The sequence below is a fragment of the Panthera onca genome, chromosome D3 (genome assembly GCF_046562875.1).
Source record: "Panthera onca isolate mPanOnc1 chromosome D3, mPanOnc1 haplotype 2, whole genome shotgun sequence".
NCBI lineage: Eukaryota > Metazoa > Chordata > Mammalia > Carnivora > Felidae > Panthera > Panthera onca.
This window is the reverse complement of record NC_138350.1, coordinates 37,125,381-37,152,835: the sequence shown is the minus strand read 5'-3', so window position 1 is coordinate 37,152,835 and position 27,455 is coordinate 37,125,381. Positions and strand designations below refer to the sequence as shown.

The following is a 27,455-nucleotide window of genomic DNA, read 5'->3' as shown; positions in this document are numbered from 1 at the left end:
ACTGAAGATTAAGAAACGAATGTAACCTTACCCTAAACATTTTCTCACTAATTAAGGATATTACAAAATAATTTCATTACATTATGCCCAAGTAAAAGCCAACCACAGCTCCCTCCTGCCAATACGTATATCAAGTTCAGCAGATACAATATCAAGTACAACTTCCTCTGCTCTATCTTCAAGACTCTCTAAGCTTAACCACTCACGTCCATCCTAGTCATCTTGCTATTTCATTATGTACCAAATCTTAGACTCACTGAAATGGAAAGACCCTTAAGATATTTTAATCTAAGACTCTGGTTCTATAAATAAAAAAGCTGAGGCTCAGCCTGGTGAAGGACTTAACCTTGGTCATAGAGCTAATAATTATCATCAGAGCCAAAAACTGAAATCCAAATATTCTGACCCCCAGCCCAACACTCATTCTGCAAAACTGCCAACAGCAACATCTGCTCAATGAGACAAGTAATTATAATCTTGTCATTTATCACATATGTCATATTTGCTTCCAACCCCATACCTTTACTCATGCTGCTTCCTTGGCCCAGACAATCCCTCCTCTGACCTTTCAACTTCCTTATCTCTCAAGGTTAGTTGCCTAGATAGCACCCAGATGTTAAAACACAAATAAGTTATACTCTCGCATATTGCCTCTTACTAAATTGGATTTTTTTTTACCAGGTTGGACGTAAGAACCATTTGTTACAGTAGCATTAAATATGCATTAAATTTTATTTGTTAAATAAATTAAGTAAAGCATTAAATATGGACATCTTAGGTATTCCTCACCCTTCAAAGTCTATACATGAGCCCCTAATGATTCTACCTGGCCCTGAAGGTTGAATGTACCTATAAACACTAATGTGTATAAGCAGTTAGTTGTCTCACATTACCCCCTATAAGTTCTTTTCTCTCTAATAATAATAAATTTATTTTTCAGATTTATTCAGATCCTTTAGAGAACAAATAATGTCTCATATTTCTATTTCTCAAACTTCCTACTTCAATAATCAGATATAGATTCATAGATTTTAAAAGGTTCAGAAGAAAAGAAAGAATGGGAACCAGTATTTATTCAGTATTTTACATACAAAATTATTTTATTCTGATATACTCAAATAAAATTTCCTTTTTTATTTGGTAAACTTGCATTTTTATGTAGGAAATTTGAAATTTTACAGCTTATATATGGTTTGGGGTTTCATGCACACCAAATGCACACCAAACATCTATGAAATCTCCTTGAAAAAAAAATGCTTAGTTTCCCCAATTATCGTGTGCCTACACTTTGCCAGTCAATTCTAATGGTGGTTGAGTGGAAAAGACTAACAAATAGCACTGAAAAGGGCACTTGTCTTTGTGTTAGATATATGGAAAAGCATGACATGTTAGGGAATATAACAGGGGCAGGGAAACTCCTCTCTCCAAATCTGCGGCAGCACTATGGGGCATGGTAAACAAAGCTCATTCACATGACGGATTTCAGTAAACAAAGGCATAAGACATGCAATAAAACCTAAGTGAAAGAAGCACTCTTGCAGATGCTGTTAGAGTATACACTGGGGTGACTGCTCTGGAAGATGACATAAAAGGCTTATCAAGACTTTACATGCACATAGCCTTTAGTATGACACGTCTACTAGTAAGATTTGATCTTTGAATCAACTGCAAAAGTATATCAAAATATATGAATGCAAACCTTTGGTTTTAATACAGAATTATAACAACAAAAACTAAAAATCATCTACATGTTTGGAGTAGAGTACTGCTTCAATAAATTATGGTACATTCACAGTATGGAATATTAAGCACCACTGAAAACAATGGAAATATCTGCATCTCTAAGACATATGTGTTTAACTGCAAGAAAAAGCAAGAAACAGAACAAGAAATAAAGTATGAGCACATTTGGGTACATGTATGCATTCATGCCTGTATTATGTATGTATGTATGTATGTATAAAGGGTTTGGGTTTTGTAGCTTCCTTTTTTTTTTTTTTTTTTTTTTTGCTTTGATTCCTATATAGATTCACAAGAAAATGTAAACAGTGATCGTACCTTTAAAAAAAGATTTGGGAGTTAGCATGTGTGTGAGTGGGTATGATAGAGAATTTACTTCTTATTTTCATACTATATATTATTTTTTTAACTATGTGCCTATTCATAGAAAAATGTAAATAAATGCTTTTAAAATTCTACAAATACATAAAATAAATACTAGCATACGAAGACTCATTGACAGATATTATTATCAGCCTCTGAAAATTATAAGACACTGAAGATATGAAATTACTACCTCAAAAGCAGATGTTTAGAAAGTACCCAACTGTTCATTAGTTTTATCTTTAATGTGTTTAATCTATCAATGCTATTTTGCTTAATTAACTGGAAATTTGACTTGTAAACTCATAAAGGTAACAGAGAAAGTAAAGAATATTATTGATATTTCAAGCAAATTCCAAACATAATTTTAGTAGGTTAACTCAAACATAACTGAACCCCTTCCTCTACATAGTGAATACAGCCACAGATGTAAATCAGCTTACTGTATTAAACTATTAAATTTAACTAATTACACTGGACATTGTAATTGGAAATGAGCCCCTAGCTGTCAGTATAATGTGGAATTCATCCTAAATGCATGTCTTTTCTATTATCCTGTGTGAATATTCTCTTTTTTAATGTTTTTATTTATTTATTTTGAGAGAGAGTGATAGAGAATGAGTGGGGGAGGGGCAGAGAGAGAGGGTGACAGAGAATCCCTCTGGCATAAGAGCCTGACATGGGACTTGAACCCATGAACCATGAGATTATGACCTGAGCCAAAATCAAGAGCCAAACGCTCAACCAACTGAGCTACCCAGGTACCCCATGAACACTCTTTAAAATAATTATATGTTCCAAACACTTCAAAACTCAAATCAGTAGTATAGTCCTTTGAAATGTCATTATCTACTATTCATCAAAGAAGTCCATTTGACTGAGGTAGCCATTAAACACTAGGAACATCATTTAACAGATATTTTTGGAAATCCAGGCATGTAAGGTGCCACATTCAAACAGCACCTATGTAAGTGTTGAGCACTTCTGGGGTTCAAAAATGGGAAAATCCCCATACGGAATGGAAATAATGGTAAAATCACTGGCATCAACATAGGCCTTAAGAGAAAACTGGAATTTGTGCCAATACAGAAAAGACAGAAGGTTGAATATTCGTGTTGTAGGGCAAGATAACAGAAGTTCTGAGAAGGGACAGTAATAATTTTAGCAGCTTAAAAGGAAATGATACTGAGAAAAGGTAGCAAATATGTTTGGATAGGAGAGGTGATCTCAAATACTAAACTAAAAAATAAAAGAAATATTCAGCAGCCAATACTGATTAACTATAGGACTATTGGTAGAGGCAGGATAGACCTAGCTATTTCCTTAGGACAACGGTTCTCAATCATGAGTGTGTACCACAATCACCAGGAGGCCCTGTAAAATATAGACTGCTCAGCCTCACTTCAGGGTATCTGATCCAGTAGGTCTGGAGTAAAGACCAAGAATTTTCATTTCTAACAAACCCTCAGGTTTGTTGATGCTGATGCTGTTGTTCTGGAGACCAGAGCTGAAGAACCACTATGCGAGAACAACTGAGAGCACATCAAATACCTTGTCTCTTCAGAGGGCATGACACAAAACACCAGAAATGCTGAGAAAAATGGCATCCTCACATAACTTGAGACAGGTTCAGGCCTTCCTAAGTCTGATCCAAGCAACCCTCACACTCAACTCTCATGGAACTGATCTATGAAATGCAACCAATGTGGACTTCTGGGGAAATGGTCCTTGGTCCCACGTTAACCACCCCACCTCCCAGTGAGTCTGACCAAAGGAAACAGTTCTGTAACTAGACACAGACCTACACTTATCATCTTAAAACCAACCATGGACAAGATCATCACTTGATATGTCTTATTTAATTCCCAGAGTTCAATAAACTGTTACCTATTTGACAAAGATTGTGTGACACCATGTCACTTCACCAACTGCAGTGTGAAAATGCATAACAACCCACATTAAGACCCCAAAACCAATACATGATGAAAGCCCATGAGAGGGTCACTAATGAGAATGTTCTAATAGCCCACTATCCCCAAAACAGTCATTATGGAGGTTGCCTGGTCACTTCTTTCCCCTTGAAATTTGTAGGAATACAAACAGTTGCCATAGGGAAAGATCACAGGATGCATATTAAGAAGCAAGATGCATTATTAAACCCTCTGGCTGTCAAGATATCACTGTGAGGTATTTTTTAGATGTGATAAACATTCAAATAGAGGAAGTTAAGATGGTGAAGAAGTAGGGGGACTGGGATTTCCCTTGTCCCTCAAACACTGCTGTATTGAGGTCATAACACTTGAAATACTCAGGAATACAGTCTTCAGAGTGACAGAAAAATCTCCACAGGTGGATGGAGACAGCTTGGCGGGACAGAAGTGCATGTCTGTGAATTGGGGGAGATAAAATAGCATAGGCACAGCGGGGAGGGAACCCCTTAAGTGGAGGGACAAAAGGGAGAGAAAGAGAGGCTGTCGAAGTGTGGTATTGTGTTACGACAAGAGAGAAACCTCTATGGACCATGGACTGGAGAATGAGAAATACAGAAAATACCAGTTTCTACTTTGCAAACAGCCTTAGGAGCTGAAGATCGGAGTTTTCAGGGTTGTGTGACTTTCTCCAGACCAAACCCCATACGGTGTGCATGCACCTGAGGGGTGGGAGCCAGCCCCGGGACACTTGGAGAGAACGGTCCCTTCCCTGGAGTACTGTACAAATAGGGTTTATTGCCACCCACCCCAAGGACAAAGACCCTGCAGGCACCAGCCAGAGGCCCTTTGTCAGCAGGGAGGAGTGGGACTACCCCAGAACCAGGCCCAGGTGGAGGAGGGATCCTTTCACACATGTAGTTTTGAATCCCAGCCCAGGGTCTGGGAGGCACGGGACACTATGGAGCAGGACAAGCCAACTGCCCACCCCTACTCTGTGAATGTTGCCTGAACAGAGTGATTTGAGACACTTGGTCTGGTCTGGGGAGGAAAGATTCGGGTGTCACCATTTTTCTCCCCATCACCCACATGGCGGGGCTTCAGGGAACAGGACAGCGGGAGGTGGACCCGCTTACACCAACCCCTGCCACTCCGTGTCTGGTTACTGCTTATCTACTGGAGCAGGACAAACACTGAGTGAACCAGATGGCCTCTCCTCCAGACCAGCACAGCTACCAGTCCCAGAAACAAACAGACAACTGTCCTGCAGTTTTGTATGTTAGTCTGGTATTTTTTTTTCTCTCTTTGCTTTCCTTCTCTTTTCCCTTCTAAACCCTTTGGAATCAGGCTCATAGTTTCTGATTTTATTTTTGGCTAATTCTTATCTATATCTATATCCCTTTTTTTCTTTCTTTCTTTCTCTGTTATGTTGTTTGTTTAATCAGGTATTTTTACTCAATATTTCTTTGATTGTCTGCCTGGTCTTTTTTGCCCCTTTCATTTTTCTCTTTGTATGGAGTTAGGTCACCTGCCCTTTCCTTTTTTCCAGGCTTACTTCAAAGAACAAATCAAAGCATACCGGGAAGAAGGTCCAAACAATCCACCACTACCAGCAGTGGGATAGAGCAGCCAAATACGCAACAACAGAGTACATGCAAAACACTCCAAAAACACTTTATGAAGTGCCAGGCTCTAGACAATGTATGACCCCTTTTTAATATGGTGGTATCACAGGTTCAGGACACATAACAAGCTATTAAAACATGTAAAAGACAGAACCCTAACCAAAATGATGAAATGGAGGAATTCTCCTCAATGAAAATTCCAGAAAGAAATGACAGCCAGAGAATTGCTCAAAACAGATCCAAACAATATATGTGAACAACAATTTAGAATAACAGTCATAAGACTAATAGCTGGGCTTGAAAAAAAAAAGTATAGGAGACAGCAGAGAATCTACTGCTGTAGAGATTAAAGACCTAAGAAATAGTCACAAAGAATTACGAAATGTTGTAAATGAGATACAAAAAAACTAGCAGCAGTGACAATCAGGATGGAAGAAGCAGAGGAGCAAATAGGTGAAGTAGAAGATAAAATTATGGAAATGATGCAGATGAGAAAAAGAAGGAAAGGAAATTACTAGATCACAAGGGGAGAATTAGCGACCTAAGTGATTCAATGAAATGAAATAATAGCCATATCATAGGAGTTCCAAGTTAGAAAGACTGAGAGAAAGGGGTAGAAGGTTTATTTGAACAAATTATAGCTAAAAACTTCCCTAATTTGGGGAAGGAAACAGATATCCAAGTCCAAGAGGCACAGAGAACTCCCTTCAAAACCAATAAAAACAGGTCAACACCATGACATGATAGTGAAACTGGTAAAAATACAAAGATAAAAAGAGAATTCTGAAAGCAGTTAGGGACAAACAGGCCTGCACCTACAAGGGTAGACATAAGGGTTGTAGCAGATCTGTCCACAGGCCAGAAGGGAGTTGCAGGAAATATTTAATGTTCTGAAACAGGAAACATATGCAGCCAAGAATCCTTTATCCAGCAAAGCTGTCACTAAGAACAGGAGAGATAAAGGCTTTCCCAGACAAACAAAACTAAAGGAATTCATGACCAATAGACCAGCCATGCAGGGAACCCTAAAGGGGATTCTGTGAGTGGAAAGCAGCAAAGACTACAAAGGACCAGAGACATCACCACAAGCACAAAACCTACAGATAACACAATGCCACTAAATCCCTATCTTTCAATAATTACTCTGAATGTAAATAGACTAAATGCACCAATCAAAAAACAGGGTATCAGAATGGATAAAAAAATAAGATCCATCTATATGTTGCCTACAAGAGACTCATTTTAGACCTGAGGACATCTGCGATTAAAAGTGTAAGGATGGAGATCTATCATGCTACTGGATGTCAAAAGAGAGCTGAAGCAGCCATACTTATATTAGACAAACTAGATTTTAAAACAAACACTGAAACAAGAGATGAATAAGGTCATCATAATTAAGGGGTCTATACATCAATAAGAGATAACAATTGTAAATGTTTATGCCCCCAATGTGAAGAACCCAAATATATAAATCAATTAATCCCAAACACAAATGTATAGATAATACTGTGATTATACGAGACTTGAATACTCCACTTAAAGCAATGGACAGATCATCTAGGCAGAAAACCAATAAGGAAACAACAGCTCTGAATGACATATTGGACCAGATGGACATAACAGATATATTCAAAACTTTTCATCCAAAAGCAGCAGAATACACATTCTTCCCAAGTGCACATGGAACATTCTCCAAAATAGATCATATACTGGGTCACAAAAGAGCCCTCAGAAATACAAAAGAATGAAATCATACCATGTATATTTTGAGATTGCAAAACTTGAACTAACCACAAGAAAAAATTTGGAAAGCACAGAAATAAATGGAGGTTAAAGAACATTCTACAAAAGAATGAATGAGTAAACTTAGGAAATTAAAGAAGAAATTTTAAAAATATATGGAAGCAACTGAAAAATGAAGACATGACAGTCCAAACCCTTTGGGATGCAGCAAAGGAGTCCTAAGAGGAAAATACATTGCAATTCAGACCTATCTCAAGAAGTAAGAAAGGTCCCAAATACATAACCTAACTTCACACCTAAAGTGACTACAAAGGCAGCAGCAAAGAAAGCCCAAAGCCAGCAGATGATGAGAAATAATAAATATTAGAGCAGAAATAAACAATATAGAATACAAAAAAAAACCAGTATAAAAGATCAATGACTCTAAGAGCTGGTCTTTTGAAAGAATAAACAAGTCTGGCCAGACTTCCCAAAAAGAAAAGACAGAGGACCCAAATAGATAAAATCATGAATGAAAGAGGAGAGATCACAACTAACACCACATAAATACAAACAATTATTAGAGAATACTATGAAAAATCATATGCCACCAAATTGGACAATCTGGAATAATGGAAACACCCACATACTACCAAAACTCAAAAGGGAGGAAATAGAAACTTTGAACAGACCCATAGAAAATGAAGAAACTGAATCAGTTATCACAAATCTTCCAACAGGGGCACCTAAGTGGTTCAGTCTATTAAGCATCCAACTTTGGCTTAGGTCATGATCTCACAGTATATGGGTTCAAACCCCACAAAGGGCTCTGTGCTGACAGTGCAGAGCATGGAGCCTTCTATGAGTTCTGTGTCTCCCACTCTCTCTGCCCTGCCCCCACTCACGCTCTGTCTCTCTCTTTCAAAAATAAATAAATATTTTTACAAAATCAAATGTTAAAGAAAATTTTTTTTTAAATCTCCCAACAAAAGTCCTTGGTCAGATGGCTTCCCAGGGGAATTCTACCAGACATTTAAAGCAGGGTTAATACTTATTTTTCTCAATCTGTTCCAAAAAACAGAAATTGATGGAAATCTTCCAGACTCATTCTATGAAGCCAGCACTACCTTGACTTCCAAACCAGACAGAGATCCCAATACAAAGGAGAATTACAGGCCAATATCCCTGATGAACATGCATGCAAAAACTCTCAACAAGATACTAGCAAACCAAATTTAACAGTATATTAAAAGAATTATTCACCGTGATCAAGTGAGATCCATTCCTGGGCTTCAGGGCTGGTTCAATATTTGCAAATCAATCAATGTGATACATCACATTAATAGAAGAAAGGATAAGAACCATATGATCCTGTCAATAGACACAGAAAAAGCATTTGACAAAATATAGCATCCTTCCTTAATAAAAATCCTCAAGAAAGCCCTGAAAGAAGGAATATACTTAAACACATTAAAGCCATATATCAAAAGCCTACAGCTAATATCATCCTCAATGGGGAAAAACTGAGAGCTTTCCCCTGAGATTAGGAACACAACAGGGATGTCCACTCTCACCACTGTTGTTTAACATAGTGTTGGAAGCCCTAGCCTCAGCAATCAGACAACAAAAATAAATAAAAGGCATCCAAATTGGCAAAAAAGTCAAACTTTCACTTTCCACAGATGACATGATACTCTACATGGAAAACCCAAAGACTCCACCAAAATACTGCTACAAATGATATATGAATTCAGCAAAGTTGCAGGATATAAAATCAATGAACAGAAATCAGTTGCATTTCTATACACTAATAATGAAGCAACAGAAATAAATATCAAGGAATCAATTTCATCTACAATTGCATCAAGAACTATAAAATAAATACCTAGGAATAAACCCAAACAAAGAGATAAAAGATCTGTACACTAAAAACTATAGAATGCTTATGAAAAAAACTGAAGAAGACACAAAATAATGGAAAAACATTCCATGTTCATGGATTAGAAGAACAAATATTGTTAAAATATCAATACTACTCAAAGCAATCTACATATTCAATGCAATCCCAATCAAAATAGCACCAGCATTCTTCACAGAGCTAGAAGAAACAATCCTAAAATTTGTATGGAACCACAGAAGACCCCAAATAGACAAAGTAATGTTGAAAAAGAAAAACAAAGTTGGAGGCATCACAATCCTGGACTTTATCCTGAATTACAAACATGTAATCATCAAGACAGTATGGTACTGGCACAAAAACAGACACACAGACCAATGGAATAGAACAGAGAACCCAGAAATGGACCCACAAATACATAGCCAACTAATCTTTGCCAAAGCAAGAAAGAGTATCCAATGGAAAAAACACAATCTCTTTAGCAAATGGTGCTGGGAAACTGGACAGCAACATGCAGAAAAATGAAACTGGACCACTTTGTTATACCTTACACAAAAATAAATTTGAAATGGATGAAAGACCTAAATGTGAGACAGGATACCATCAAAATCCTACAGGAGAAAACAGGCAGCAACCTCTTTGACCTTGGCCGCATCAACTTCTTATTTGACATGTCTCCAAAGGCAAGAAAAATAAAAGCAAAAATGAACTATTGGGACCTCATCAAGATAAAAAGCTTCTGCACAGCAAAGGAAACAATCAACAAAACTAAAAGGCAACTGACAGAATAAGAGAAGATGTTTGCTAATGCCATATCAGGTAAAGGGTTAGTATCAAAACTCTATAAAGAATTTACCAAACTCAGGGGCGCCTGGGTGGCTCAGTCGGTTAAGTGGCTGACTTCGGCTCAGGTCATGATCTTGCGGTCCGTGAGTTCGAGCCCCGCGTCGGGCTCTGTGCTGACAGCTCAGAGCCTGGAGCCTGTTTCAGATTCTGTGTCTCCCTCTCTCTGACCCTCCCCCGTTCATGCTTTGTGTCTCTCTGTCTCAAAAATAAACGTTAAAAAAAAATTAAAAAGAATTTACCAAACTCAACACCCCCCCAAAAAAAAAAAAAATCCAGTGGGCAGAAGGCATGAATAGACAGTTTTTCTCTCTCTCTTTTTTTTAATGTTTCTTTTTGAGAGAGAGACAGATCATGAGTAGGGGAGGAGCAGAGAGAGAGGAAGACAGAATTCGAAGCAGGCTCCAGGCTCTGAGTTGTCAGCATGGAGCCTGAAGCAGGGCTCGAACTTACAAACTGCAAGATCATGACCTATGCCAAAGTCAGACGCTTAACTGACTGAGCCACCCAGGTGCCCTGACACTTTTCCAAAGAAGACATCCAGATGACAAACAGACACATGAAAAGATGTTCAACATCGCTCACCATCAAGGAAATACAAATCAAAACCACATTGAGACACCACCTCACACTGGTCAGAGCGGCTAACCTTAACAACTCAGGAAACAACAAATGTTGGTGAGGATGTGGAGAAAGGGGAAACTTCTTGCAGTGTTCATGGGAATGCAAACTGATGCAGCCACTCTAGAAAACAGTGTGGAGATTCCTCAAAAAATTAAAAATAGAATGACCCTATGACCCAGCAATTTCAGTACTAGGAATTTGTCCAAAGGATACAGGAGTGCTGATTCGAAGGGGCACATACACCCCAATGCTTATAGCAGCACTATCAACAATAGCCAAATTATGGAAAGTGCCCAAATGTCCACCATGATGGGTGGATAAAGAAGATGTATACACACACACATACATACATACATACATACATACATACATACATACTTACATACATACAAAATGGAATACTACCCAACAATGAAAAGAATGAAATCTTGCCATTTTCAGCAACATGGATGGAACTGAAGGGTATTATGACAAGCGAAATAAGTCAGAGAAAGACAGATATCATATGATTTCACTCATATGTGGAATTTGAGAGTCTTAAAAGACGACAATAGAGGAAGGGAAGGAAAAATAAGATACAGAGTAGGAGGCAAACCATAAGAGACTCTTAAATACAGAGAACAAACTGAGGTTTGATGAGGGTGGGGGGGTGGAGTGGTGGTGAAAATGGGTATAGGGCACTTGTTGGGATGAGCACTGGGTGCTGTATGTAAGTGATGGATCATAGGAATCTACTCCTAAAGCCAAGACTACCTTGTATGTTAGCTAACTTAACAATAAAAAACAAACAAAAAAAAAACATTCAAATAATAGACTCTGAGTAAAGCAGATTAATCTCCATAATGTGGGTGGGCCTCATCCAATCAGTTGAAGGTCTTACAAGATAAAAGACTGACCTCTCCGAAGAAGACGGAACTTTGCCTGCAGAATGCCTCCAGATTCAAGTCTGCAACATCAATTCTTTTGTGAGTCTGCAGTCTACAAACCTGCCCTATAGATTTCAGACCTGTCAGCCCCCACAACTGTATGAATCAATTTCTTTAAAATTTCTTTTAAATAAATCTTTTATATACATGTACACACATATACATACACATACACATATACATATACATATACATATACATATACATATACATATACATATACATATACATATACATACAATTCATCATTATCAAGTAGGGACAAAGATTGTGAACAGAGAGTGTGTGACAGGACTGTCAGCTACTCCCATTGGTTCTGTTTCTCTGCAAAACCCCAACAAACACAACGCCCTCCAGTTCACCATCTCTATCCCTCACTTGATAATGATCAATTACCTTCATCTTTATAAAACAGAAGTCTCAAAAACCTAAGACATGCCAGGACTGATACTTGATGGATTTTCTTTCTGGAATTTCCCTGTACATACATAGGTATAGCTTTATCTCTAGTTCAAAAAGTAACACATGCTTACGGTAAACTAAGTAAATAGAAAAGACAATATAAAAGGCACCTCTAATCATCTAGTAATAACTACTCTTAACCTTTTAGTCTATGTCTCCACATCAAATTTAAGCTCCTCCTTAAATGACTATTAGATAACTGATTTTGTAAGGGGGGGGAAATATTTTTTTCTTCTTCATATTTTAGATTATTTTTTTTCAAACTATTCATCAAATAATTATCTTCAGTTGGAGAAATACCTCCTTCTAAGAAGACATAAACTATGTGTGGTATATTTGATGGGGTATTAAGATAAAAGGAGATTATTTTAGAAATTTTATTTGAGGGGCATCTGGGTCACTCAGTCAGTTAAGCATCCAACTTCAGCTCATGTCATGATCTCTCCGTCCATGAGTTCAAGCCCCACATTAGGCTCTGTGCCAACAGCTTAGAACCTGAAGCCTGCTTCATATTCTGTGTCTCCCTCTCTCTTGGTCCTTTCCCCACTTGTGCTCTGACTCTCTCTCTCAAAAATAAAATAAAAACATCAAAGGAAATTTTATTTGATAAAATCTTAAGTATGAAAACATTTATCAAGAAGATAAATCTTGTACTTTTCACAGAAGTAATGATCTTATTATAGCAATATTTGTAAATACCATAGCACCATATTTGTAAATACCAGCATAAAGTCTTGGACAACACTGGCCAGTCACAGAATATCAGTAGGTAGAATTGTTTTGATTCCCCTGTTGTGTGAGATATATGTAGTACAATAGCTGATTTACATGTATGCACTATGATATGTTTAAAATATATATGTACATATAAATGTGTTCAAAGAATATGCATTAAAATGTTTTTAAGATTAAAAAAAAGAAAAAGAAAAGGTCTCCTTTCACTTTCAAAATGAAGATTACCCTTTAAAATGTATCAGACTTAATGACATTTGTATTCAATAGCTCTATATATAAACCCAACCAGAAGCAACCAGCTCCTAGCCATTGAGAAAACACCTCTGCTGTGGTTACACAAACTATACAATCACACTGAATTTCCACAGTGAGCACAAACTAGAAGGAAGGGCCCAGGAACTGACATCTTACCAAGCATCCATCCTGATTCAAATGCTCTTTGGAATCCATACTAAGCTTCCTCTTTCTGTTGGGCTGTTTCATTGCCACTTTAGCACTCCTTAGCAAAGTGTTTTTCTGCAAAATAGTGCCACATAAAAAATTTAGGAGTTTTGCCCCTTTAGAATAACAAAAACAATCCCCCCAAAATTTTCTCATTAAACTTCTTCTAATTTGTTTCCATAAATACCCTGAAACTGAGGTGACATAAAAATTTCACTGTTGCTTTTATAGACACTACTATAATAATAAGTTAACGGGAAAAGAGATGAGTTTTCCGCCTCATCTAGAATTTATATCACAAAGAAAATAGATACTTTTCTTTGGTCTTACCTATTACATCATTTTTGCTTTGTTTTGTTTTGGTTTGGTTTTTTTGTTTTGTTTGCTCAGCTGATTTAACCAATTTGGATTCACTGCAATCTGCCTATTCAGATAGGCTGTACTCACACAGTCTGACCGTCCACAGGTGTCAAGGCAAAAGTATTCTTGGTGAGAGGACTTTTGTCATACAAGGCATAGCACAGCAATCTGGAACAGAGAAAATAAAAAAAAGTTTACCAAACCAATTTTTTATGACCACTCTTCAGTACACTAACAATTACAGTAGTAGATTAGTAGCAAAATTAAATCAGTAGTAAAAAACTCTCAGCAAACAAAAGTCCAGGACCTGAGGATTCACAGGTAAAGTCTACTAAACATGGAAAGTAGAGTTAATAACTATCCCTCTCAAAATTATCCCCAAAAAATATAAAAGGAAGGAATTCTTCCAAATTCATGCTATGAGGACAGAATTACCCTGATACAAAAACCAGACAAAGGCACTACAAAAAAGAAAATTATAGGCCAATATCCCTGATAAACACAGATGCAAAAATTCTTCAAAAAAATATTAGCAAACTTAATTCAACCATACATTAAAAGGATCATTCACCAGAAGTAAGTGAGATTTATTCCAGGGATGCAAGGATGGTTCAATATCTGAAAATCAATCACCATGACACACCACATTAACAAAATGAAGAATAAAAATTATATGACCATCTCAAAGATGCAGAAAAGCATCTGACAAAATTCAACATCCATTTATGATAAAAACGCCAAACAAATTTGGTTTAGAAAGAACATACTTCAACATAATAAAAGCCACACATGACAAAACCAGATTACTCAATAATGAAAAGCTGAAAGATTTTTATCTAAGACTAGGAAAAAGACAAGGATGTCCACTCTCACCACTTTCATTCAACATAGTACTAGAAAGTCTAGCTGCAGCAATAAGACAAAAAATAATAATTAAAGGCACCCAAATTGATAAGGAAGAAGTAAAACTTTCATTATTTGCAGATGACATGATACTATATATAGTTGGCCCTCAAACAACATGGGTTTGAACTGCACATGTTCACTTATATGCAGATTTTTTGCAATAAACAAAGTACAGTACTGTAAATGTATTTTTCTTCTTTATGATTTTCTTAATAACATTTTCTTTTCTCTGGCTTACTTTATTATAAAAACACAGGATATAATATATGTAATATATAAAACATGGATTAATTGACTATGTTATCAGTAAGTCTTCTGGTCAATAGTAGGCACCTAATAGTTAAGTTTTTTGGGGGGGTCAAAAGTTACATGCAAATTTTCAACTACACTGGGATTGGTGCCCCTAACCCCCACATTGTTCAAGGGACAACTGTACAGAATACCCTACAGACTCCACCAAAAAACTGTTACAATTAATAAATGAATTCTGTAAAGTCACAGGATACAAAATTAATACCCAGATATTTCTATACACTATGAACAAAGTAACGGAAAGAAATTATAGAAACAATCCCATTTACAACTGCATCAAAAATAATAAAATACCTAGTAAAACATCTAACCAAGGAGTTGAAAGACCTGAACTCTGAAAAACATAAGACATTGATGAAAAAAAAAAAAGAAGATGAAACAAGTAAGTGGAAATATATACCATGTTTGTGGACTGAAAAAATTAAGATTGTTAAAATGTCCATACTATTCAAAGTAATCTACAGATTCAATTCAATCCCTATCAAAATGCCAATAGTATTTTTCACAGTATTAGGACAAACAACCTTAAATTTATTTTAAACTACAACAGACCCTGGAGCACCTGAGCGGCTCAGTAGGCTGAACATCCAACTTGGGCTCAGGTCATGATCTCACAGTTCATGAGTTTGAGCCCCGCATCGGGCTCTGTGCTGACAGCTCAGAGCCCGGATCCTGTTTTGGATTCTGTGTCTCCCTCTCTCCCTGCCACGCCCCTCCTCACACTGTCTGTCTCAAAATAAATAAACATTAAAAATTTAAATAAAATTACAAAAGACCCTGAATACTTAAAGCAATTTTGAGAAAGAAGAACAAAGCTGGAAGTATCACAATCCCAGATTTCAAACTACATTACAAAGCTTTAGTAATCAAAACAGTATGAAACCGACACAAAAATAGATGCATAGATCCACAGAGCAGAATATCCCAAACTTACATAGTAAATAAATGTGTCACAAAGAAGGCAAGAATATAATACAATGATGAAAAAACAGTCTCTTCAATAAATTGTACTGGGGAAGGAGGACAACTACATGTAAACGAATGAAAATGGACCACTTTCATTCACCATACACAAAAATCAACTTAAAATAGATTAGAGACCTAAATGTAAGACCTGAAACCATAAAATTCCTAAAAGGAAATGTAGGCAGTAATCTCTTGGACATCAGCCTTAGCAATATTTTTGCGAATCTGTATCCTCATGCAAGGGCAACAAAAGCAAAAATAAAAAAATAGCACTACATCAAACTCTTGCACAGCAAAGGAAACCATCAACAAAACAAAAAGGCTACTCACTGAATGGGAGAAGTTATTTTCAAATGATATATCTAATAAAGGGTTAAAATCTAAAATATGTAAAGAACACATACAACTCAACACCAAAAAAACAAATAATCCAATTAAAAACAGGGAGAGGTCTTGAACAGACATTTTCCCAAAGGAGACATCCAGATGGTCAACAGACACATGAAAAGATTCTGAACATCACTAGTCATCAGAAAAATGCAAATCAAAACCACAATAAGATATCACTTCACACCTGTCAAAATAGTATCAAAAAGTCAATAAAGTGTTGGCAAGGATACACAGAAAAGACAATCCTTGTGCACTGCTGGTGGGAATGTAGACTGGTATAGCCACTATGGAAAACAGTATGGAAATTCTTCAAAAAATTAAAAATAGAAATACCATACAACTCAGTAATTCCATTTCTGGGTATTCACCAAAAAAAGAAAAAGAAAAAGAAAAACATAAACAAAAACAAAAACAAAACAATAATTCAAAAGGATACATGCACCCCTGTGTTTATTGAAGCATTATTTAAAAAAAAAAGCCAAGGTATAGAAGCAACCTGGGCGTCCACCAATAGATGAATGGATAAAGAAGATGTTAAATAAATATATATATAAATGTGTGTGTGTGTGTGTGTGTGTGTGTGTGTGTGTGTGTGTGTACACAACAGAGTAATACTCAGCCATAAAAAAGAATGAATTCTTGGCACTCATGACAATACGGATGGACATAGAGGTTACTATGCTAAGGGGAAAAAATCACATAGAAGAAGACAAGTAGTATATGATTCACTTATATGTGAATCTAAAAAATAAAACAAATGAACAAATAAATTCATAGAGATAGAGAAAAAACTGGCAGTTTCCAGAAGGGAGAGAGCTAGAAGGATGGGTGAAATAGATGAAGGGGGTTAAGAGGTAAAAACTTCCAGTTATAAAATAAAAACATCATGGGGATGAAAAGTGCAGTATGGAAAATATAGTCAATAATATTAATAATAATGTTGCATGGTGACAGATGATAACTATACTTACTGTGGTGACCATTTCATAATGTATATATTTGTCAAATCTCTATGTTGTATTCCTGAAACTAATAAAATATTGTATGTCAAACATACTTCAACAAAAATAAAAATTAAAAAAACAAAATGAATACATAAATAAGAGTAGACACTCTTTGAAAAATTATTTGGAATGTGTTTGATAAGCAGGTTAACCATTTTGGAGAACTTACCCATAGTATTAGATGAGTACCACTGGAGCTATAATTCTCTTTGAAAAGCTTTAACTACAACTGACATGTAATTTTTAAAAAGTTTAGGGGCACCTGGCTCTGTCAGTTAAGCATCCATCCGACTCTTGATTTCGGCTCAGGTTATGAAGCCCCATGTTGGGCTCTGCAATGAGCATGAAGCCTGCTTGGGATTCTCTCTGTCTCCTTCTCTCTCTGCCCCTCCCCAGCTCATGCTCTCTCTGTCACTCTCAAAATAAATAAACTTCAGGGAAAAAAAAGTTTAGTAGACCTAAATCATCTATAGTCCCCAGTGTTTTAGAATCATACATCCAACTTCTTCCTTGATATGTGCCCCTGAACAATGACCCCAGATACTATCAACTGAACATATTCACAACTGAGTTCATCATTTCCCCTCCCACTGCCTCCTCGTTCTGCTCTCTCTTCCTATTTGCAGTAATGATATGATTAATCACCCGTTTGCCCGCCTCTGCCCCTCACAGTTCTTCAAACTAGACACTGCATATAAGAGTACCAAGCCAATGGCAAGTGAAAGCTGAAATGTACTCTGGGTTCTGCACACGTGCCATTCCCTCTGCCAGGGTGAACATTGGCCAGTCAGAAAATGCATCTTTTTCTGATCCCAGACTCCTTTTGGGCTAATGGTGGCCCTGACTTTGCCTGAGCCAGAGACCTAGGATCATTTACATCCTTTACATCACACCTCACACTCCATCACCAGGTTCTGCTCATTTTTAACCTACTCAACATTTCTTGAATTCATTTCTCCTACTCCTATTAACTCTGACTACCTCCAATCTTAAGCTCCAGCCAAGTTGTTTGGAACACTGCTTCTCAGCCCCATACTTTTACTGGTCTCTCAACCTCAGAACACCTTCCCTACTATCTGCCTCTCCTTTTTCAATCTCTAATTCTTAATCATTCTTTATTACTCAACTCAAAGAGACTTCATATTCTTGAAAAAAGTCTTCCTTGCCTACCTCCTGCTCCCAGTGGACCAGGTGTGTCTTACTTAAAATCCATTGTCTTGTTCTTATCTTTGTCACATTCTTCAACACCTTATACTATATATTTTTTTTATTTATAGATATGTCTCCCCTTATGTGGCTCTAAGCTTCCTTATGACAAAGATTCTAAATTACTGATCCTTATTTTTCTATTGTCTAGATAGTACCTGGATCACAATGGACTTTCAGGATGGGTTTGGGGCCCTTAACTGCATTAAGTGCATCTCTGAATTACAGAGAAGCCTCAAACACCTTAAGTTAGTGTTATTAGTTCTTGATCCCTACACCACCCCTTTTATCGTGCTATATGCCTAGATAAGTGTAGTTCTCTAACTTAACAACTCCTTTCTCTTTTTCTTTCATATATTAAAAAAAAAATTTTTGCTCATATCCATTTCCTTCTAGCCATTTGATATTTATGTCCTTAAGATAGGCACTTACATAATAAATTCAATAATATTACATTCATTTTGTAGGATATAAATAAAATTTATCATGCCTAGCTCCCAGTAATACTCTGAACATCTATGCAAATGAACAGCTTAGACTTGATGCCTTTAGCAAAGTATTATTGCACAAGACATAAGCACTGCCAAGGCTAGCTTGCATTTCATAACTAATAACACCCCATGGCTTGTCAAACTGAAATCATCTGGCCACTAAGGCTTTTCTCCTGCCATCAAAGTGATCTGTTTTGCTAATCCCTAGTAATTATCAATAACTCTGGTTTGTTAAAAAAAAAAAAAAAAAAAAAAAAAAACAAGAAAGCCTGAATTCATATTATGTATTAGAGAAAAAAGATGAATTTTTTTCCACTGAAAAGTTTCAAAATACAATTTAGTAACAATTGGATTTCCTTTAGATAATGAAACAAAAATACAAAATATACCCAACAGCCCATATAAGATTTTGCTGCCAGACAAAAAAGGAATTAAATATAATTCTTCATCAAATTCAACACAAAGGAGACGGATGATATGCAGATAGGTAGATGGACAGATAGAAGATAGCATGACACAGAAAGGGCGACAGGAAGGTTTTATATAACCCCTTCAAATGTCAAACCACAAGATATATTCTACCAACAAAATAGAACACTTCTTTTGATATAAACTTAACCTGACATCCTTGGCACAGTATCAAAATACATGGATTATTCTGATTGTCCTAATACATGGCCTACTCCCAGAAAGCCCCAAATGTCACATCAGTCACGTGGCTCCTTCCCGAGTTTTGAAGAAATTAAAAAAAGAAAAATTAGAGCCAAGGAAGAATAGCATCATATTCTAAAACACATTAAAGAAATATCATCCAGGGGAAATGAAGGTGAATAATGACTAGGTGGCACTGCACCCCAGGGTACTTTGGCTCTGTAACTATACCCAAGCACTAGCTATAATAGAAAACATTTTTAAGTGATTTTAATTAAAGACACTTCTAAATAGTATTTTAAAGCAGGACAGATAATAATGTAAATGATTTGTATTTCGATAGAAACTCTGGAAATAGTGCACTGATTTTCAAATTAATCCTCTGAATCAGTTTGATTTTCCTTCTCTGTTGTGGAATTTTCATCTTGCATACTGCCTAACACTTGTGTTACTGACCTCCTAATTAAGCAGACAAATTAAGATTATTATTTATAAAAAATGTAAACAATTTTAATACTTCAAATTTTAAGTCTGTAAATAACAAAAATAATGTACTGCCTGCTTATATCCACTTGCTATTTGGTAATTCTTACACAAAATACTTATTGATCACCTGTTATCATCAAGACAGTCATAGATACTTTGCAGAATATAAGGATGATTCCTAAGACATTTCAGAAAGGAGATAATGAAGGTAGCCCTATTGTTCATAACCCAGGATAGTTCTGTCTCATGCCATCCTGGTATAATTATTAGCACTACCACCTTCCACTCCCAAAAATGTTTCAGTTTAGACAGTAAATCATATGGTCAGTGTATGGATAAAAAATATACACAAAATAACAAAAAATAAGAGTCATAAATGGTTAATTCATATGATGTTCACAGGAGAGAGAGTATGTTTAACAATGATTAGAAAACGCACTGTGGAAGAACATTTCACCTGCTTCTACGATGCTGCATAGAATTCAAAGTGAATTTAGCACCAAAATATCGAATTCAAATATCTGATTATTGTATTGATTTGCCACTATTTCAAAGATATTACCAGGCTAAAATGTAACCATTGATACTCAGTGTCAATAATAATACATAGTAGTTGGTGTTTGAATAAATTAATAAATAACTACAACTAAGTGCATTTTGACAATTTCTGTGTGAATTTTTGCCCTCTCTTAATTGTATTAGCAGTTAACATTACCTGTGTACTCATATATTCTTGGCATAGCCACAACCCCTCTACATACAGACTTTCAATTAATACTTATGACAACCCAAGGACATATGTACCATTATCACTCATACTTTACAGATGAGGAAATGCTCCTTTGGCCTAAACCAAGAACAAAGCCATTAAAATATACACCAAATAACCCTCTCTGTCAACATACCACAAATCAGAAACAGAGTGGCAAGTCTTAAAGCTATCAGGCTTCAGAGCAAGAGAAAGGCAGAGGAAGTTAGGAAGCCAGTGGTCAATAAAAGATGGGTGCTATAGCCAGGTTTATCCTCAGAAGCCAAGAGGTGGAAGGAGGCTCCACCATTGGTGAATGGGAGCCAAATGGAACTTCCGAGACAAATGCCTGGAAGGATGGGCTATAACTTTGAGTCTAAGAAGGCAGGAAGAACAAATGCTACTCCTGACCAGGAAGTGGGCTGCAGGGAGCCAGGCACAGGCAACCACAAACACTAAAAATCCAGGAGAAAGTAGGTATGTGTAGAATGAGAAAAAAAAATCCTCCCACTCAAAGTGCATCTGAAAATCAAAATTCAAAAACACAAAAAGAAATCAAATACTAAGAAAGACCATAAAATCAGCCACTGGAGGGAAGAATTCATCCTGATAAAATTTAAATTATGGAAAATATTGATAAATATTTTTAAATAAATCAGTTTAGGATACTCAAAATGATGAAGTAAAAACAGGCCTAAGAAATGAACAAGAAATGATGAACAGTAACACAAGTAGGTAAAACTAAAAGATATGGATATGAAAAAAGCTTAAAACCTTGGCAATTTAAAGTATAGTCAACAAGATAACCAAACATGACATACTTTAAGCCAGACCAAGAAAAAAGAGAAGATTCAAATTACTAAAACCAGAATGAAAGAGGTTATATCAGTACTGACTTTACAAAAATCAAAAGGATTCTAAGGGAATACAATTGACCCTTGAACAAAATAGGGGTTAGGGACACTGACACCCTGTGCAATCAAAAATCTACTCATACTTTTGACTCCTTAAAAACTTAACTACTAATAGCCTACTGTTGACCAAAGCCTTACTGATAACATAAACAGTTGATTAATACACAGTTTGTATGTTACATGTATTATATACTGTATTCTCACAGCTAAAGAAAAAAATGCTGTTAAGAAAATCATAAGGAATAGAAAATACATTAAGAGTACCATACTGTATTTATCAAGAAAATTCTTGTACAGTAGACCCACGCATTTCAAACCTATGTTGTTCAAGGGTCAACTGTTCCACAAAAACTGTGTGCAAATTAGATAACATGAAATTTCTAAAAATACATAAATTACTGAAAACGACTCAAGAAGAAATAGAAAGCGGAGTACATCTATAAGTAAAGAGATAAAAGTAGCAATTTTAAGACTTTCCAAAAGAAAAGCCCATGCCCAGATGATCTACATTGAATATTTGAAGAATAATACCAATCCTTTACAAACTTTTCTCCAAAAAGAAGAGATGAAGCATTACTTCCAACTCATCCTGTGAGACAAACCAGTACTGCCTCGATTTCAAAACCAGACAATGATAACACAAGAAAATAAACCTATAGACCAATATCCCTATGGACACAGATTCAATAGTCTTCAACAGAATACTAGCAAACTGAATCCGGCAACATATAAAAGAATTACGCAACATGACCAGTAATGGAAGGTTAATTTAATATTAGAAAATCAAGGGTCAACTGTATTCTCTTATAATCCTTTTGATTTTTGTAAAATCAGTACTGATATAAATCAGTATTATACCACATTAAGAGAATGAAGGACAAAAACCACAGGCATATCAATAAACACAGAAAAAGCTTTTGACAAAAGTTAGACTCTTTCATGTTTTAAAAAAATGCACTCATCAAGATAGGAATATGAGGAATTTCCTAAAGCTGATAAAGAGTTTATCAAACACCTACACCTGACATCACACTCAGTGGTGAAAGACTGAAAGCTTTCCTTCCAAGATCACAAACAAGACAAAAATATCTCATATCTCATTTCTATTTAACAATGTGCTAGAGATTCCAGTCAGGGCAACTAGGCAAGAAAAAGAAAAAAAAAGCACCCAATAGGAAAGGAAGAATGAAAACTGTCTCTGTTTACAATGACATGGTCTAGTATGTAAAAAAAAAAAAAAAAAAATCCTAAGCAATCAACTAAAAAGCTATTAGGCTTAATACATATCATATGCAAATTATGAAACCAGTTCATATACAAATTATTTGCATTTATATACAAATGAAATTAATAAACCAAGAATAAATTAAAATAACTGCATTCACAATAAGATCAATAAAATAAGTATAAATTTAATAAAGAAGTGCAAGACTTACAGACTGAAAACTACAAAACACCATAAAAAGAAATAAATGAAAAAAAATAAATGGAAAGATATTCCTTGTTCATATATTCGAAGATTTACTAATTTTAAGGTAGCAATATTATCCAAATTAATCCATAGATTCAATGCAATCTCTATCAAAATCCCAGGTGGGAGCCTAAAATTCAAATGTAAATGCAAAAAAAACAAAACGAAACACACACACACACACACACACACACACAGAACAGCCAAAACAATCATGAGAAAGAAGTAGCAAGTTGGAGAACTCGTACTTCCTGGTTTCAAAACTTCTTACAAGTTGCAATAATCAAGACAGTGTGGCACTGGCATAAAGACAGACATACAGATCAATTAAATAGACCGATATTCTAGAAATAAACCCATACATCTATGTCTACTTAATTTTCAACAAAGGTGTCAAGACAATTTGCTAGGGGAAAAAAATAGTCTTTTCAACAAATGGTGTTGGGACAGGTAGACATTCACATGCAAAAGAATGAAGCTGGATCCCTCCCTCACACCATAATACAGATATTAATTCAAAGTGGGCCACAGACTTAAATGTAAGAACTAAAACTACAAAACTCTTGAAAGAAAATACAGGAAGGAAATACAGGAAAGAAAATACATGCCCTTGGATTAGGAAATGGTTCCTTAGATATGACACCAAAAAGTACAAGTGACAAAAGAAAAATAGGTAAGGTGGACTAAATCAAAAGTAAAACCTTTTGGGCTGCAAATGATACCATCAAGAAAGTGAAAGGACAGCACACAGAATGGGGTGGGGGTGGTGAGATAAGTGCAAATAATATATCTTAAAGACCTGTATTCAGAATATAAAAAGAAGTTTAACTATTAATAAGAACCCCTCCCCCAAACAGGCAAAGGATTTAAGCAAACATTTCTCTAAAAAAAAAAAAAAAAAAAAAAAAAAAAAAAGATGTACAAATAGACAATAAGGACGTGAAAAGAGGATATTCAACATCATTAATCATTAGGGAAACAGAAATAAAAAACACAAGATACCATTTCACACCCACTATAAGATAGCTATAATCAAAAAGTCAGACAGTAAGAAGGATATGGGAAAATCAGAGACGTCTCATATTGCTCGTAGAATGTAAAATGGTGCAGTCATTTTGGAAAACAGTTTGGTAGGATGGAAAATAGTTTGGTAGCTCCTCAAAATGTTAAACAGTGTGTACCAGCAATTCCACTCCTAGACATGCACCCAAGAGGAAAGAAAACACACATCCGTACAAAAACTTGTGCACAAATGTTCATAGCAGCATTATTCATTACAGCCAAAAAGTGGACACAACTCAAAGCCCATCAATTGATAAATGGATATAGTTACTAAGGCAGTATGATACTTGTGCAGAGATATGCAAACAGACCAACAAAAAAGATGAGAGAGCCTCCAAAAAGAAAGGTATATGTGAAAACTTGATTATCAGAGGAAATATAATGCCAGCTGTGAGCTTTTCATATATGACCTTTACTATGCTGAGGTACTTTCTTTCTATCCCTAGTTTACTGAGAGTTTTTGTCATGGAAGAGTTTTTGAATTCTATCAAATGTTTTTTCTGCATCTAATAAAATGATTATGTGATTTATTTCATTAATGTAGTAATCACATTAATTGATTTTGTATGTTGAGCCATCCTTTTATCCCAAAGATAAATCCCATTTGGTCATGGTTTATGCTCCTTTTAATGTGTTGTTTGATCCTGATTGCCTATATTTTGTTGAAGATTTTCTCCATCTATATTCGTCCAGGATGCTGGCCTACAGTTTTCCTTTCTTGTGGTATCTTTGTCTAGCTTTGGTATTGGGGTAATGTCAGCCTCATAAAATGAATTTAAAAGTATTCTCTTTTCAATTTTTTAGAAGAGTTGGGGAAGAAATGGCATCAATTATTTTCTTTTAATGTTTATTTTTGAGAGAGAGTGAGAGAGAGAGAGAGAGAGTGAGTGGGGGAGAGGCAGAGAAAGAGAGACACAGAATTGGAAGCAGGCTACAGGCTCTGAGCTGTCAGCACAGAGCCCCATGGGGGGCTCAAACTCACGGACCTCAAGATCGTGACCTGAGCCAAAGTTGGATGCTCAACCTACTGAGCTACCCAGGTGCCCCATTAATTCTTATTCAAATGTTTGGTAGAATTCACCAATGAAGACATCTGGTCCTCAGCTTTTCTATCTTGGAAGTTTTTTATTACTGATTCAACTTCCATAGAAGTTACAGATCTATTCAGAGTTTCTATTTATTCATGATTTAGTCTTGGTAGATTGTATGTATCTAAAAAATTATCCATTTCTTCTGGGTTATCCAGTTTGTTGGTATAGAATTGTTGATCCTTTTTACCACTGTAGCATCTGTTGTAATATCCCTTCTCTCATATATGATTTTGAGTTTTCTCCTTGTTTCCTAATTGGTTTAAAGATTTTTCAATTTTATGTTTTCAAAAACTCAATTCTTAGTTTCATTGGTTTTCTTTTATTTTCTATTTTCTATCTCATTTATTTCTGTCCTAAACTGTTATTGTCTTTATTCTGGTAATTGTGGGTTTAGTTTATTCTTCTTTTTCTAGCTTCTTACGGTGTAAAGTTAGCTTGCTTATTTGAGATCTTTTTTTTTTTAATGTATTCACTTATCACAATAAACTTTCATCTTAGTATTACTTTTGTTGTATGCCATAAGTTGCATTATGTTGTATTTTTGTTTTCATTTGTCTCAAAGTATTTTCTAATTTCCTTTTTGATTTCTTCTTTAACCCATTGGTTGTTCGAGTGTTTGTTTAATTTCACATATTTGTGTGAATTTTCCAGTTTTCCTTCTGCTACTGATCTCTACCTTTACTCCACTGTGATCAGTAAAGATTCTTGGTATGATTTCAATCATTCTAAATTTGTTAAGACTTGTTTTGTGACCTAAAATATTACCTATCCTGGAGAAATTTCTGTGTGTGCTTGAGAAGAAAATGTATTCTGCTGATATTGAGTGGAATGCTCTGTATTTGTTTGGTCCATTTGCTCTACAATATTATTCAAGTCCTCTGTGTCATTATTGATCCTCTGTGGATCTTGTATCCATTACAGAAAGTGGGGTATTGAAGTCTTCTACTGTTAGAGTTACTGCTGTCTATTTCTCCTTCAGTTCTGTCAATGTTTCCTTGACATACTTAAGTGCTCTGATGTTAAGTACATATATGTTTATAACTGTGATACCTTTTTGGTGGACCAAAATGACCTTTTGATCATTATATAATGTTCTTCTTTGTCTCTTGTGACAGTTTTTTACTTAAATTATATTTTGTCTGATACAAGTATACCCACCTCTCTTAGCTATAGCTATAGCAGCTACGCTGATCTCTTTTGGTTTCCATTTATATAAAATGTATTTTTCCATACCTTCACTTTCCTCAGTTTAAATTCTTGACCTCCTCTACAGAATGAGACATCCTCACTCTTGCCATGGCTCCATTTGAACCAAATACACTCAATTTAGGCTTGCCTATGACTTGTTTGGCCAATGGGAGATGCAATGTTAGCTGGGACTTAAAATGTGCTGGTGCAATTTGTGTTGACTTTACTACATTGCAACTATACATCATTAAAAGGGTATGCCTCAGTTAGCCTTTCATCCTTCAGAGTGAGCCCCACAATGAATAAAGGTAGCACACCTGAACCTTACCAACTTGTAGCCACACCCAGCATACCACTGGCCTGAAGTCTTTTAAAAAACTACCCAGGAGGGGTGCCTGGGTGGCTCAGTTGGTTAAGCATCTGACTTTGGTCCAGGTCATGATCTCATGGTTTGTGAATTCAAGCCCCACATCAGGCTTTCTGCTGTCAGCACAGAGCCTGCTTCAGATCTTCTCTCCCCTTCTCTCTTTGCCCCTTCCCCATTTGTGCCCTCATATGTGTGCACTCTCTCTCTCTCTCAAAAAAATATAAATAAATAAGTAAACACTAAAAAATAATAAAAAGTTAAGCTTCTCAGGCAAACCCAGTCACAAATCAGCCAAAGATCTATTAAGATCTTAAGATGCGGTAGCTTTGGTAGCAATAGCAGACAGATATAACAATCCATAGAGGGGAGAAAGGTGCAAAGCCATGAATAAGCACTTCATGAAGAAATTTTAGAAAAATTGCTCAGCCTGGTTAGTAATCAGAAAAATTAAGAATAAAACCACAATGAGATACCAATTCATGGCCATTAGAGTGGCAAAAACTTAAAACTCGGATAATATCAGATGTTGGCAAGGT

At 35.9% G+C, this 27,455-nt stretch overlaps 1 protein-coding gene across 5 annotated transcripts in view; it reads right to left on the bottom strand.

Annotated features, from left to right (window-relative positions):
• Positions 1 to 27,455, bottom strand: part of L3MBTL4 (L3MBTL histone methyl-lysine binding protein 4) — a 447,733-nt gene that overhangs the window by 350,502 nt on the left and 69,776 nt on the right. For all 5 annotated transcript variants that reach the window (XR_013551279.2, XM_078435404.2, XM_078435406.2 and 2 more), the window contains exons 2-3: positions 13,754 to 13,834; positions 13,277 to 13,381 (exon numbers count right to left, since the gene is read on the bottom strand). Coding sequence is in view for 4 of the 5 variants with exons in the window: in XM_078435404.2 (XP_078291530.1) it covers positions 13,277 to 13,348 (72 nt within the window). In the remaining variant the exon portion in view is untranslated. The remainder of the gene's footprint in view (positions 1 to 13,276; positions 13,382 to 13,753; positions 13,835 to 27,455) is intronic.